Raw genomic sequence first — 14,944 nt, 5'->3', positions numbered from 1 at the left:
CCTCCAAATTTCACCATATCAACATGGTTAATGTTTACTGACAAATTAATGTCCAGCATTAGTCAAAGGTCTAGTCATACACTCACAGAGCAGCTGTCTCTGTGATTTGACACAACACTAAGAAACACCTCCTTATACATTCCCACCCAAGTACCTCATCCCAAATTTCTCTTCCTATGGCCATGAGAGTTTTAATATAAGAACATTAAGGAAGGGAAACTAATTTAGACACTGTTCTCGTCAGCATCTTTCCTAGGGTCAGTTAGTTGAGCAAGTCAGAGGCTAATTACCACGCCAAATTCTTAGGAAGGCTTAACGTTAATCACAAAACCTAACGTAAGAGATTCTGGCCTTTATCTTCCTTTACTCCCTATCAGTGATACAAAACAAGGAAAAACATTGCTTTCAGAAGCAAACAGGTGTGCACGTGAAGACTTACCTGCATCAAATACATCAAGCAGATTAACCAAAGTTTCAAAAGCTGCAAGACGTACGCTGCTGCTCTCATCCCTAGAGAGCTCTATCAGTTCAGGAAGCACCACACTCTTTGTAAGTTCTGTCCTGCACAATAAGCAACGGAAGGAAATAGCTCAATTCAATAAACTATAGCAAGAACTTATTAAGAACAAGTCATGGGGCCAGGTGCTGTAGAAAACAGGAAAAATCACAAGGACATGGTTCCTGCTCTACAGAAGCTTGCAGTCTGGTTGGAGAGAGTGATATAAACATAAGAAACATTCATAGTAATTGTATAATTACTTAAATCAATTCTAGTTCTACCAGGATAATATTATTACCTACAGAGATCCTAATGACTAGAAGTTTATACTAGACTTTATAAATTTTAAAGTAGTTTTCCATTTTAAGTAACAAGCCAACAATCTGGACTAGTCAGAAAATTTTAACAGTAGTGATTATAGAAACCTTAAACAAAATCTTTTTCTCCAGATTTCAAAGGATAAATTATTTTTTCTTTCACCTAAAACATAACGTTACAGGAACGAATTTCTATATAGAAGAATGACATATGATACTAAATATTCCCTCTAAAAGAATGAAACACAATAAACATGCTTTCAGGACATACACGACATTTATAATATAATCACAAATGGTTCTAATTCAAGACTTTACGTTTCTGCTTATTCACCATGAGATGTTATTACAATGACACACGCTGATAAAGTGGAGGCATATAATGTGGCCAGCTTTCTTGGACACATCACAGAAAATGGTATAAATTATAATCTGATAGCATATGAGAAAGTTAACCAGAGCTGCAGAAAACCTTAAAAAATTCAGGGCAGAACACAAAGACTCCAAGACTGTCAAGCAGAAGGTGTTGCTATGATAGAAATGTCTATAATCTGTTAAGCAGCCACATGTGGCTATTGAGCAGTTAAAATAAGGCCAGTATAACTGAGGAACTGAAATTTTAATTGCATTTTACTTAATTTAAATAGCCAAACATGGCTAGTGGCTACCATATTGCAGCACAGCTCGAAGGACTTGAGTGATCAGAGGGCCAAAAACTGCCTTTAAGAAATTAATCTATGAAAGAGAGGAAGGTGGTCAGAAGTTGCAAACCTCAAGTTATTAAATAAATAAGTTATGGGAATGGAATGTGCAGCATAGTGACTATAGTTAACAATATTCTACTGCATATCTGAACGTTGCTAAGAGAATAAATCTTAAACGTCCTCATGATAAGAAAAAAATATTCTGTAACTATGTATGGTAGCAAGTGGTAACTAGACTTACTATGCTAATTATTTGCAATGTATACAAATATCAAATCATTATGTTGTACACATGAAACTAACATAATGTCATATGTCAATTATACCTCAATAAAATTTTTTTTCGAAATAGTACTTACTCTTCGTATATAAAATACCCATGTGAGATTTTGAGTAAATTGCCAAGAAAATAACAAATACCCATTTCTTTAGCATAAAATTAAGAGAAAGGAAAAAAAAGAAATGAATCTAGATCACAGGTGTAGAGGTTAGCATTACCAGTAGTTCACATTCATCAAACATAGGAAGTAGGGTAGGTAAAGGAGTAAAACAGGAGAATATGTTCTGACCCAAAGGTCATAAAAATTTATTTCATACAAATCTTCCTCAGAACTATTTGTTTACCATTGAAAACATTGAATTTATTAAGAATGAAAAATAAGAGTTTAAGATAAAGATTTCATCACTATTTACAGTCAAAACTTATCTCCATTCAATCTTTCAACAGACTTTCCTTTTCTTCCCCAAAGTAGTACACTGATGCAATCCCAACTTAATTATCTGGATGTTAAAGATAATCAGAAGCAAGAGGTCTTTAACAGTTGTACAATGATTTCTTAATGTTGAAAAGGCAAAGAGAATAAATCACATCTGTATTTCATTAGTGGTTCCTAGGGCCATTTCAATTTCAACCTACCAACACAAATGGGGACTTCTCCTGTCCAACTAGGTTAAAGCCATGAAAAACTACTGCACTGTGTATTAAAACAGTACTTTTATATGATCATTATCAAAATTTTTTAAATATAAGAAGCATAAAAATAAGTTAAAATAACCTGTAATGCTCTACTTAGAGAAACTTTGAAAGTTTCTGATAATATATGGTCTTTCAGACTTCTTTCCTGTTCATATCATATAACATCCTCTTTGGGCTTCAGCTTCCCCACCATCTGTAAAAATGGAATGATACTATCCACCCAAGAGATGTTTGTCAGGATATTAAGTTCATACATGTGAAGTGCTTAGAACATATAGTAAATATTATCTAAGTGTACACTTCGATTATTCATCAATTTTACTATAAACTAGTTCCTTAAACTCATCTCTCAAAATCCAATAATATAGGTAAAATATAAGCAAAAATTTTCCCTATATTGTAGAACTCAAATGGACTCTAAGTTTATGCTTTCCCAGTAGGACATGAAGATGTTCTCTGTGCCTTTGCTAATACTGAAGAATTATCATTAACTTTTCCAATTTCATTGGCAAAGTAGCATTTCACTATTGTTTTTGTAAATATCACATACTATTCAATAACTGTCTGCCTACTTGACTACATCTGTTATCAAATTCCAAGCACCTGGAGGCAGGACTGTATCTTTTCCATTATTACATCCATCATATGTAATCCAGTGCTTACAGTAGATGCTCAATATATATTCATTAAATGAATACATATCTCTTCAACCAATGAGTTTGAACAAAGAGGTTGAATCTACTTATTAGAGACTTGTATTTCTTCTTTAGATACATATATATGTTTTCTTTGCCCATCTGTCACATTATAAAAGTTAAGTGGGAATAAGGCATCATGGCAGACCCACACTAAGATGCAAATACTCTGTATTAGTTCTTCTAAACAAACTGGATTATAGCTGAGTAACTTTTTCAGGAAGTAGATGTGGGTTTTACCCTGCCTGTGCTAGTGTATCTATAAGAATATCTTTCTTGATTTTAAATGTAAACTCCACCCCAGCTAGGGCAGAATTCTAGGTCATTATCCTTTCTACTAAAAACCCTTCTGGCATTTCAGTAATTGGAACAAAAATCTTGGGACAGCCTGATCCTATGATTTGTGTAGAAGTCTGGTTTTTTCAGCCAAGATACTAGCAATTACAATCTAGCGCTCCCATGACGTCAGAGGAGAGGTGCCCAAAATACAGGGTGAAGGATAACAAGATGAATGAAACAAGCAAGCTTGCCCCGACAGCCAAACCGGAATCTGGGGTCTGGCTGCATGATACAAATTGACCCAGGTACTGGCCATGATTCAGCATCGTCTGATGGCTTGTCTGCTTCAGCGAAATACTAATGAAGATAATCCTGAGTTCCACGGTGGGCCAGGACAGCAACAGCAATTCAAGGAAACTTCTCATTTGTTTGTGCCCTTTCCACTGGCCTGTTTTAAGAAGCCTAGGCTTAAAGAAATACTGGGGACCGATCATCTCCATCTCTTTGTTAAGAAGATAGAAGGTGCTTCTAGTGTTCTTGCTTGGCCCTCCCCCTACGTGGCTCCCCTTCATCATTGACCTTCCAAACTGACAAAAGAGAAAAATCATGGGCAGAGGACAAAAACCAATCATCAGTCCCATTATATCTGAATTCTACAATCCACCTCTGACAAAGGCAATCATGGATCTGCTTTTTGTCACTATAGTTTGTATTTTATATTACGGTGTATACTCTTTTGCATCGGGGTTATGCATATGTCATATTGCATGTATCAGCACTATGTTCCTTTTTCTTGCTAAACAGTATTTCACTGTATGGACATACCACATTTATTTTTCCCTTCACCTATAGGTAGACATTTGGAATACTGCAGTTTGGGTTATTACAAATAAAGCTGCTATAAACATGTATATATAATTCTTATTGTGGACATAAATTCTTATTTGATTATACTCAAGAATGTGATAAATTTCAGATTAGTCTTTATGTAGGGTATAAGGTGAGAATCAATGTTCACTCTTTTCTGTCATGAATATTATTATCCCAGTGCTGTATTTTGAAAAGATTTTCTTCCTTGAACTGTTTTGGCACTCTGCTAAAAGTCAACTCGCCATGTATACCTGGGTCCATTTCTAGTCTCTCTTCTGTCCCACTGATCTTTTTTTTTTTTTTTTTTTTTTGGTATGTATCCTGAAATAGCCTTAAATCCATTTGTTAGTTCTAATAATTGTTGTATAAATTACTGAGGATTTTCTATGTAAACGGTGATGTCATCTATAAGTAGAAATCATTTCACTTCTCCCTTTCAGATCCTCAGACCTTTTAGGATTTTGTTTTCTTGCCTTATTGCAATAGCTGGAACCTCCAGAACAGTGTGAGATACAAGTGATGAAAACTACCCTGGACTATGATATGCTTACCTTAAAGGAAAAGCATTCAATACCTACCATTAACTATGATGTTAACTGTAGGTTTTTCATATCTGCTCTGTATCAGATTAGGGAAGTGCATTTTACCCCAGCTTCCTGAAAGTTTTTATCATGAGTGGATACTGAATTTTGTCAGATGTTCATAAGCAGCATTTCTAAGTTCTCTCATTTGCCATATCATCAGAATTAGAAGTTTGAGCAACTTCTTCAAAAGTGTGTTCCTCCTTTCCAGTCTGAGGGCTGTGTATGTTCTTCCCCTCTAACACTGAAGGATATTTTTGTAGGTCCCATATTTGTTTCTTATTTTTCTCTTTAGTCATCCCTGTATTCCATACAGTTGTTCTCCTACAAACAAATGTGCATTACCTCTTCATTATACTATTTGTTATTCATCTGATTATTCTAAGAACTGTCCTCTTTGACCCTAAGCTGGTGCACAATCCACAGTTACCTTTCTAGTGTTTTGTAGCCTTTAATTCATATGGATATGCTAGCTTGACAAGAATCTCTCAATTTTGCCTTATTAATGGATACAATTTCTGGTGCTCATTTCTGATTAAACTAAAGTGGTCAGGGTGCCTGGGTGGCTCAGTGGGCTAAAGCCTCTGCCTTCAGCTCAGGTCATGATCCCAGAGTCCTGGGATCGAGCCCCATATCGGGCTCTCTGCTCAGCAGGGAGCCTGCTTCCCCCTCTCTCTCTGCCTGCCTCTCTGCCTATTTGTGTTCTCTCTCTCTGTGTCAAATAAATAAATAAATAAAATCTTAAAAATAAAATAAAGTGGTCAGTAATTGTTCTCTCGCCAGCCGCAGCAAACAGGAGATTACAAACCCACATCTGCACCATGCTTGGGCCTCCTCCCAGCACTTCTCATCCCCAAATGCCTTAGAACACAACTCCCAGTGCAGAGGTGGGCAGCCTCTCTCTTCAATCAGTAGCAATCTCTGAAATGTCTGTTCCCACCTTCTTCCACCCATCTCAGAGATTCTTCTAGCCTTGAGAGTAGGAATTTCCTGTTGGTGGTTATCAGATCCTATCAATAGTCCTGATTTCCAATGCCAAAAGAAAAGACAGTATACCTCTCTTTAGTTTCATGTACTTATCAAAGGGAGAATAAAGAATATGAATCAGATATTAGCAGGGATCAGCCATCACACCATGGAAGTCCTATGATTATGTTCTAATAGTATGTGAGAATTCAAATTGAAATGAATATGCATTTAATCAGGCAAATTAGTTTATTACATGAATTCTAAGTTAACAAGCTAGGTAGAGTCTAGTTTTGCTTTTGTAAATTAATCCTTAAGCAATGGCCCAGTATTAATTTTCAGAAGACTAATTGGAACATACTTGACCTGGATGGGTTTTTTTGTTTCTTTTTTGTGGGGGGAGGGTTGTTTTTAAAGATCTTATTTATTTTAGAGAGAGAGTGAGCGAGCTGGAGGAGGGGCAGAGGGAGAGAAAGAACCCCAAGCAGTCTCTCCACTGAGCATGGAGCCCAAGGCAGGGCTCAATCTCAGCACTCTGAGATCACGACCTGAGGCAAAATCAAGAGTCGGACACTTAGCTAAGTCACCGAGGCACCCAACTGACCAGGGTGTTTTTAACAGTGGCAAAATGTCAGATGAAAAAAAAAATGGAATACAAAAAGATGGTGGTATATTCTCCTGATAGGTTCTGATCCTGATTAAGGAACACAGAACTGGGCAAGACTGAATTATTCATGGTCTACAATGATCCAGAGTCAGCCTAGCTTTGAAAGATCTATCAGAAAGAAGTTGGTTCTGAAATCAAAATTAGAGAAATGATTCCTCTGTTGAAATGTTAAGTTTCCCACACAACACTTAAATCCAACTCAGCAAGGTCGAGAGGACAGAGGACCTGAATCTGTGTGACATTCTGAGGGCATCTGAAGCCTTAACTACTGGTCCCCAATTTTTTTTTTTTAACAGTTGTGCAAATGGCAACAACCTGATTGTCCCTGCTTGTGAAACAAAGAACCAGATGAAAACAGTGCAACTTCTACTAAAAATGAGTGGTCCAATATTTTTTGTATCAATTTAGGATCTTTAAAAAAAAACTATTTCCCAAGATGATTCTTAGATAAAACTTCCTTTAATATATATTGACATAAAATCAGTTTTTATGGAGAAGAGACTACCTGCCCTATCGGTCTCTTTCCTAAGTTTCACACTTCCAAAACGCAAAAAGAGCAACAAAACAGACAGTGCAAGTGCAGAGTGTACAGGAAACAAAGACTTCAACTGAGTAATCCCATCTGAGATGACCCAATAATACGCTGCTAGCCCAAAGAAATGCTATTGCAATAGACCAAGCATGGTTTGTATCAGGACATTTTCCCTTCCTAAATCTGGGAAGCTAACAAGCAACTGAAGGGAAGAGAGAAATTAGCATGAAATGAATGCTAACATTCTTCACTTTAATCTCTCTTAATCCAGACACATAAGGAGGTACTTGTTACAATCATTTTTAAAGATCATATAAAGCTTAGCCTTTCAACACCATGTTTTCATGGAATACAGGAATAGGATACGAATATTTGACAAGTCAGAAGAATATGAAATAAGTTATTAAAAGTGTACTTACCCAATGCCCTGAGCTATGTTTTCTAATTGCCGACACATACAAGACCGAACTTCATATTCTACATCTTGACAGAGTGATTTTACCAGAGGAAGTATTTCTCTTTTAATGCTAGAAGGGAAGGAGAGGAACATGCAAGTGGGTGTTTTAGAATAATTAAAATTTTCAAACAATTATTATCAAAATCTTAGCTTAACTTCATAAAAACAAATATGCTTTAGTAGAAAGCTTTATACTTTACATGGTATTTTCACATATCTTATTACATTTGGATGTTATCTTTTGTGACTTGTAAGTTATATATATGCCTGGCTCTTTCTAAAGTAATGGTTAATTTTGGATTGACAGTTAAACATCTTAGCTAAAATGAAAGGCTACAAGGAAATGGAATGGTCTAACAACCATCGACCAAAATATTCTTCAATTTTATATTTTCCTCTTGCGTCATAATTATACAACATTTCATTCTTTCCACTTGGGATTTATCATCTGGGCAGAGAGTAACATATAAACTATTAAGATTCTCCATAAAACCTCAAATTTTTCAAATTCTAAATAATGAATTCATAACAATAATGGAAGAAACCAGAAAGTCTATCTTTAGGTAGGTTTGACAATTTTTGAAGTCTATAGAATAATACCATTTTATGTTCAAAATTACATTAGGTGTGTGAAAGAGAAGATTAAGATGAGAAATAGAAAAAAAGTTAACCGTATTGATTTTGAAATGCCATGAGATCAGAAGAAATGCATCTGAATAAGTACACTTTTAAGAATTCTATGAAGTTAAAACAACTAAGCTTATATGAGTATGGAATGATATGTCTAATATAATTATTAATCATATGACCATCATACATTTTAAATCAATTTAATTGAATAAAGTAAACAAAAATTATATACAAATACTCACGTATGGGCATCAAATTTGTTGGTCAATTTTCCTAAAATTTTACAACTAACTAAACGAGACTGGACTGTTTGGGAAAGTTGTGCCTTGGAAACAAGTGGGTTCAAAATCTAAAGAGAAAAAATTCAGAGAACAAATTCACAAAGTTTTATATATTCTTGCCACTAATGTCAGCTATTTTCCTCAAGAAATATTTTAGGGTCTTAAGTGTTTTTAAGGAACCTGAATTACAATGTGAGGTGCTCACAACCTGAATCATCCTGTTTGCCTTCCAGCTTACTAAGGTAAAGCTGATGAAAAATTATATAATTAAAAACCACTCGGGCACATAAAAACTGAATTAAAGCTTAAGGTGAATTCTGCAATGATCCGTACAAACATAGAATACCATTGTGAAATGTACATTTTCAAAAGAAAAAAAGATAATTACCACATATCTAAAATTTATTTTTATTCCATATAAAATTTTTATATTTATCTTAAAGGGATGCAAAACAATATAGCTTCAAATACATTCTATTAAATAATTCTGTCATTTGAATGCACTTCTGATACCGTATTATGTACATGCTGGACACGCAACGACACAACACGATGAAAGACTGTAAAGAACTATGAAGGTCAAAACCATGATTCTGGGGCGCCGGGGGGGCTCAGTGGGTTAAAGTCTCTGCCTTCGGCTCAGGTCATGATCTCAGGGTCCTGGGATGGAGCCCTGCATCAGGCTTTCTGCTCCGCAGGGAACCTGCTTCCTCCTCTCTCTCTCTGCCTGCCTCTCTGCCTACTTGTGATCTGTCTGTCAAATAAATGAATAAAATCTTCAAAAAATTACAACAACAACAAACAAGCAAAACAAAAAATACCATGATTCTGGCCCCCGCTCTTTAATTTGTCTAAGTAATCCTCTTACCCTCCCCCTTGCTCATGCTCTCACTCTCTCTCAAATGAATAAATAAAAAACCCTTAGAAATGAATAAATCAATCAAATTGGAACACTATTGCTGAGAAAAGTCCAGGGAAACAGGCATTTCCACATATTGCTAGTAAGAGTCTTAAGAATATGAATGTCCTCTAACCTCCTAAGTCCACTTTTTTGGAAGGTAGAGTTAAGAAAATTATCTGAAAAACTTAAAAAGTTCTACATAGATGCTCGCTAATACCTTATTTTAATAATAAAATGTTGAAAGTAGGTTTAAATGTTTAACAAGTAAAATATTTTGTATCTATTACCAGTGAGTTTAAAATAACATAGGAAAATAATGCTAAGTGAAAAATAACCAACCACATACAAATTCACCATGATTACTAGTATGTCCAACAAAAAACATGTATAGGGAAAAAATCTGAAATGATTTTTCAGATTTTGGTTAAGTCCAGAACCATGCTTTTTCTTCCTACTGTTTTCTGTATTACTCATATTTTCCATAATGAACATGTGTTGCTTTCAGAGTGGGAAATAACCTTATTTTTCTTTTTAAATGCGACTTTTTATCAAAAACAAAAACAAAAAACCTTAGAGTGGCTTACTTAATAGTATTTACTGAAAAAATAAATAAATAAAAAAGGAAGAAAGAATTACCTCATGTCTTAGGGTTTCTTTGGGCAATACTTCTATCACAGACAGAAGAGTTTCCAGCCATGCATTGCTGACACCTGATCGACACAGAAAAAACACACCCAACTAAATGTCTTACAAATTTAGTTTCAACTCAGCCATTAAGTTAAACAATACTTAATGATAAAATAGAATGATAATTTTTATTACTATTTGAAGAAGCTCCTCTATTTTTTTTTTTTTTTTTTTTTTTTGCCTCACCAACATCTAGAAAACATCTCTATCTTTAAAAATAATATGGGGAGGAATATCTTTCAGCTAAAATGTGTATTTTTCGGTGTACAATGATACTATTGCATAAATACTGTAAAATTCAAATATTCTAAGAAAAAAATATAGCTCCTAAGATGAATTAATGAGTCTTCAGCTTTCAAGGCCACTGAATTTCATGGGCTTTGGAAGGAAAGAGCCGTGGCTGGTTTTAGTCACACTAATGACCACCATGGCTTCATTCAGTTATCCTCATCAGGCTAACAAGATTCGAAAACCATCATGGGCTGCATCCAAGGCACGATAAACAGGTACAGAATGAAGCCCGCCACGCTGCTGACCTGCATCCCTGTGCTCCAGGTGTAGCAGAATGACTTGGAGGAAGGCGTGGGCATACGTATGAATTGACACCGATTCTTCCTGTAGAATGGTCAGGAACGACACTGCAGCTGTTAACTGCATTTCCACTCCTGCAACATGCAGGACTTCCTGCGCAATCACAAAGAGTTTACAGAGATGAGAGATCAGAAACTCGAAGTTTTAAAATCCAAGGTCAGAGAAACTAAACATAGTCACATTCCACAAAATAACTGTATATGACCTAGAAGTATATGTGCTTCCTCTTATTACTTTAAGAAAACTCTATTAATCTGCTCCTTATTGCTTAACTCATTACACCACAAAAAAGTTTAAATGTCTTAGGCATTTACAAAATAAGATTCCATTGTCTTTTTAAATGAAAACTATAAAAATAGATAAACCTCTGAATAATAGAATAGGGATTTTTGATAGCTCTCAATGTCTAATTTTGCTATTTGTCTTGTACAGTTTGCCATCATACCAAGAGCAATAATGTCAAAGGTCAATCACATGTGTCTTCATTACTTGTATTTCTGCTTCAAAAATAAACATTATGCATTTAATATAAAAAAGGAATACACTTAAGGTTATACAAATATATTTTCCCCCTTAAAAACACTGATGAGTACATAAATGACCATGCAGTAAACTGTTTTTAAAAGGAATTTTTTAAATATAAGAATGCTCCTAAAACGGGACGCCTGGGTGGCTCAGTTGGTTAAGCGGCTGCCTTCGGCTCAGGTCATGATCCCAGCATCCTGGGATCGAGTCCCACATCGGGCTCCTTGCTTGGCAGGGAGCCTGCTTCTCCCTCTGCCTCTGCCTGCCACTCTGTCTGCCTGTGCTTGCTCTCGCTTCTCTCTCTATGACAAATAAATAAATAAAATCTTTTAATAAAAAAAAAAAGAATGCTCCTAAAAATTAACTGAATTCATAACCACCGCCATTCAACATTTTTAAAAAATTAACATATATTCAAAGTAAAAACCTATTAGTTTTCAACACATCAAAAGTAAAAAAAAAAATCTTTCATATAAACCTCATGAAAGATATTACTTCTTTAGAAGAGAAAATGTATGCATGTGTGTGTGTGTAAAATGTAAAGTTAGTTAAAAGTCCTACTTTGCTTAATCAGTTATGTCAATTATGGGAATTGCCCTTGAACTCCTATTTTATAACTAACATAATAAAGTTGGTAGAACAATGTAGAACTGGCAGCCATAAAACAAAGTTTCATATCTGTGACCTTAAGAAAATTAATCTCTCGGGGCACCTGGGTGGCTCAGTGGGTTAAAGCCTCTACCTTCGGCTCATGGTCCTGGGATCGAGCCCCACATCGGGCTCTCTGCTCTGCGGGGAGCCTGCTTCCTCCTCTCTCTCTCTGCCTGCCTCTCTGCCTACTTGTGATCTCTGTCTGTCAAATAAATGAATAAAATCTTAAAAAAAAAATCAATCTCTCTGTATTACTTCCTAATCTATAAAATGTAAATTGTAGTTGAATTGTAGTACCATCTTCTCAGAGATTTAAGTCATATAAGCCAAGTTATTACGACTTAGCAACTCGTGTAAACTGGGCATTTAAATAATGACCACTGGCCATCCACTGGTTCCTCTGCATCTGGTTATCTAAGAGGAATCTCATCTTGTCCTCACCTGAACTGATCTCTTCCCAAAACCTGCTCCTCCTCCAGTCTTCACCTTGGTCAGCAGTGAATGATAGCCCCGCCCTTTTGGTCACCAACCCCAAAACTCTGAGGCTAGTCCTCAGCTCCTCTCGGTCCCTCACTCACCACAGATGGCCAACCAATCCTGATCCGGAATCTGACCACTTGCTACCTCCATGGCCACCACCCTGATCTAAGCCACCATCACCTCCAGCCTGAATTATCCCAGTAACCTGTTAACTAGTCCCTGCTGCCATCATTGCCCCTCTACAGTCTAGTCTCTACATAGTAGCCAGAAAGATTCTTATAAAAAATAAGACAGATCATGGCACTTTTCAGCTCAACACTCCCCAGGGGCTTTCTGGCACTCAGAAAAGTCAGTCCTTGCAATGACTTCCCAGATCTGTTCCCACTTTCCACTTTTCCCAGATTTCCACGTGATGGGCTCCCTGAGCTCTCCCAAGCCTCTATTCAAGTATCACCTTTCCAAGAAGCTCCTCCCCAATGACCCGATTTTATACTGAAAGCCCCTCCCCCACTCACGCTCTCACCACCTCCTTTTTCCATGGATGCATTATCTCTACTCTCCCAACATGCTCACGTGCTTATGGCCAGCCTTGCACCCCGAAACACCAGCTTCAGGACGGCAAGAGTTTCTGGCTGCTGTGCTCACAGCTGCGCCCACCTCCTGGCACGCAGCAGCCATTCAGGAAGAAATTGCCAGATGACTGAGCAGCTCTTATCCTTTGACCTAAACTTCCTGCTCTTGACATTCTCTCTCCCTTCACAAACATTTTCCACATCTCCTAATAGCTGGCTTCAAGAGATTTTGAGGAGAGTCCTGAAGATTAGGGATTGGGAGAATGAGACAAAGGCAAAGCAAAAAAGGATCACACACAAATGCATTCTCCACCCTCTCTCTATCACGCCAATCAGGAGACATTCCTGCCACCTTCTCCCCCAGCATCTCTGCAGCTGGGATGCACAACCAGAACTCAGACATCTTGATTCATAGGGTGGGCGCATGGCCAGTGATTGTTCCGGGACATAACATGTCATTTCAAAGCAGAAGAACCAGACTCGGGATTGTCCATGTTCTGTGAGCTAGTGACCGGCAACTCTGAAGACTTAACCCTCATCTGCCTGATGCCAAAGCTAAGTTTTGGAATTCTTCCTCATGGATTCTGCACTTCTATTCGTCACTTACTAAGGCCTGGCCAAAATCAATCCCAAGCCTTCACGCCACCGTCCAGGAGATCTGGCAGTGGCTTTCCCGTGGCAGATGTTGAAGCGGTATGGTTAATTCCCAGGAAACCTACTGCACATTCAGACTTTGGTATCACACACACACAAACGTCACTTTACAAGGTTTTTCAACCAATAGCCAATTACATATCTTAAGAGTTCTTTGCTGAAAGAAAAAGAGAAGGAATGATGGGCGTGAAGCAAAAAGCAGCGTAAAGCAGTGACAGGTCTCTGAAGTCAGCCCTCCCGTGTCTCCTTGTTTTACTGTTTCTAAACCAAACATCTGTTCCACAGTAATCATTCTGGATTTGAAAAACACTCTTAATTTAAAAGATTTGATGTGGCCAGTATACATCATTTACAGGTTTCAGAACACACAGCTTTTATTTAGAAACACAAAGTATGGTGCAGGGAAATATTAAACTATATCATGAGGGCCAGAGTGTACATTCCGGGTCACAGGAGTCTGCGGTTTTAAGTTCCAAGAGATGTAATTCTGCCCCTCTGAAAGCCATTACAGTCTTGGGTTTTGTGCATATGCAAACTTTATGCAAAAGAAGAACATGAGAAGCTCTCCAACTTCGTATCTTCTTACTGCATTATTTAGTCTTGACTCCCGCAGGAACATGTGCCCCAACTAGTCTGCACTTAATTTTCGAAAAATCCTCAAGTCTTATCAGGATTTGGGTTTTTCTCTTGTTGTGCTGACTTCAACATCGGGGACTGTCCACTGTTAAGAAACCAGCACAGACTAAGAGATTTTATCACTGCTAAAAATCAGTTCATTTCTAAACATGTTTTTCTGAAATATAATACAATAAGAGTTTGACACTTACCAGTAAGTGTTCTCCTCCACAGAGTCACACCCTCTGGACAAACATAGTGAGATCCATACTCTGGGTAAATAAGTGTGCATCCTCATGGACCTTGGAAGACACTGAAAAGGAAATTCCTCTATTGCTTAAGTGCATGCCTTAGTGCCAGTCAGGCTCCTCTTACAGAATACCGTCTGGCTGGCATTCCAACCTGAAGTCCTCAAAAATGAAATGAGACATTTGATAAATGAGTACATGGTACATCTCCAAATTTTAAAAACTATTCCCACTTGAGGAAGGAGAATGTCCTAGACACTTCGCTGCTTAAATTCATTCTGTAGTTAGCATGACTAGTACGAGAGAGCGTTTTGTAAAACCGCAAAATACAGTCCTTGCCTAGAGGGCGACTGCTCTGTCTCCAGCAAACCCACACTCTCTACATCAGGAAGATATTCCTCCTTACAAGGCACAACATCGAGAAACATTAAATAAATCACTGGCGTATTCCAAAAGAACAAATATTTTGGATTCACACATTTGGAGACTAAACTTACTGATTTAAACTGGTAAATATATTTACCACAAATGGTGCTGGCTAAAGGTAAAGGAGCCCTAACATTATA

The 14,944-nt window shown here is 37.1% G+C and overlaps 1 protein-coding gene across 4 annotated transcripts in view; it reads right to left on the bottom strand.

Annotated features, from left to right (window-relative positions):
- Window positions 1–14,944, bottom strand: part of PPP4R4 (protein phosphatase 4 regulatory subunit 4) — a 103,655-nt gene that overhangs the window by 37,487 nt on the left and 51,224 nt on the right. For 2 of the 4 annotated variants that reach the window (XM_032345143.1, XM_032345146.1), the window contains exons 4-8: window positions 10,579–10,726; window positions 9,992–10,065; window positions 8,416–8,522; window positions 7,506–7,613; window positions 440–561 (exon numbers count right to left, since the gene is read on the bottom strand). In XM_032345143.1, the coding sequence (XP_032201034.1) occupies window positions 440–561; window positions 7,506–7,613; window positions 8,416–8,522; window positions 9,992–10,065; window positions 10,579–10,726 (559 nt within the window). Of the gene's footprint in view, window positions 1–439; window positions 562–7,505; window positions 7,614–8,415; window positions 8,523–9,991; window positions 10,066–10,578; window positions 10,727–13,863; window positions 14,237–14,342; window positions 14,444–14,944 lie in introns of those variants that run through there. The other 2 variants (XM_032345147.1, XM_032345148.1) reach the window with 2 other exon arrangements.

The sequence above is a fragment of the Mustela erminea genome, chromosome 5 (genome assembly GCF_009829155.1).
Source record: "Mustela erminea isolate mMusErm1 chromosome 5, mMusErm1.Pri, whole genome shotgun sequence".
In the NCBI taxonomy this organism is placed as follows: Eukaryota; Metazoa; Chordata; class Mammalia; order Carnivora; family Mustelidae; genus Mustela; species Mustela erminea.
Note: the sequence above shows the minus strand (reverse complement) of the source record. Positions and strands in the feature narration are given on the sequence as shown.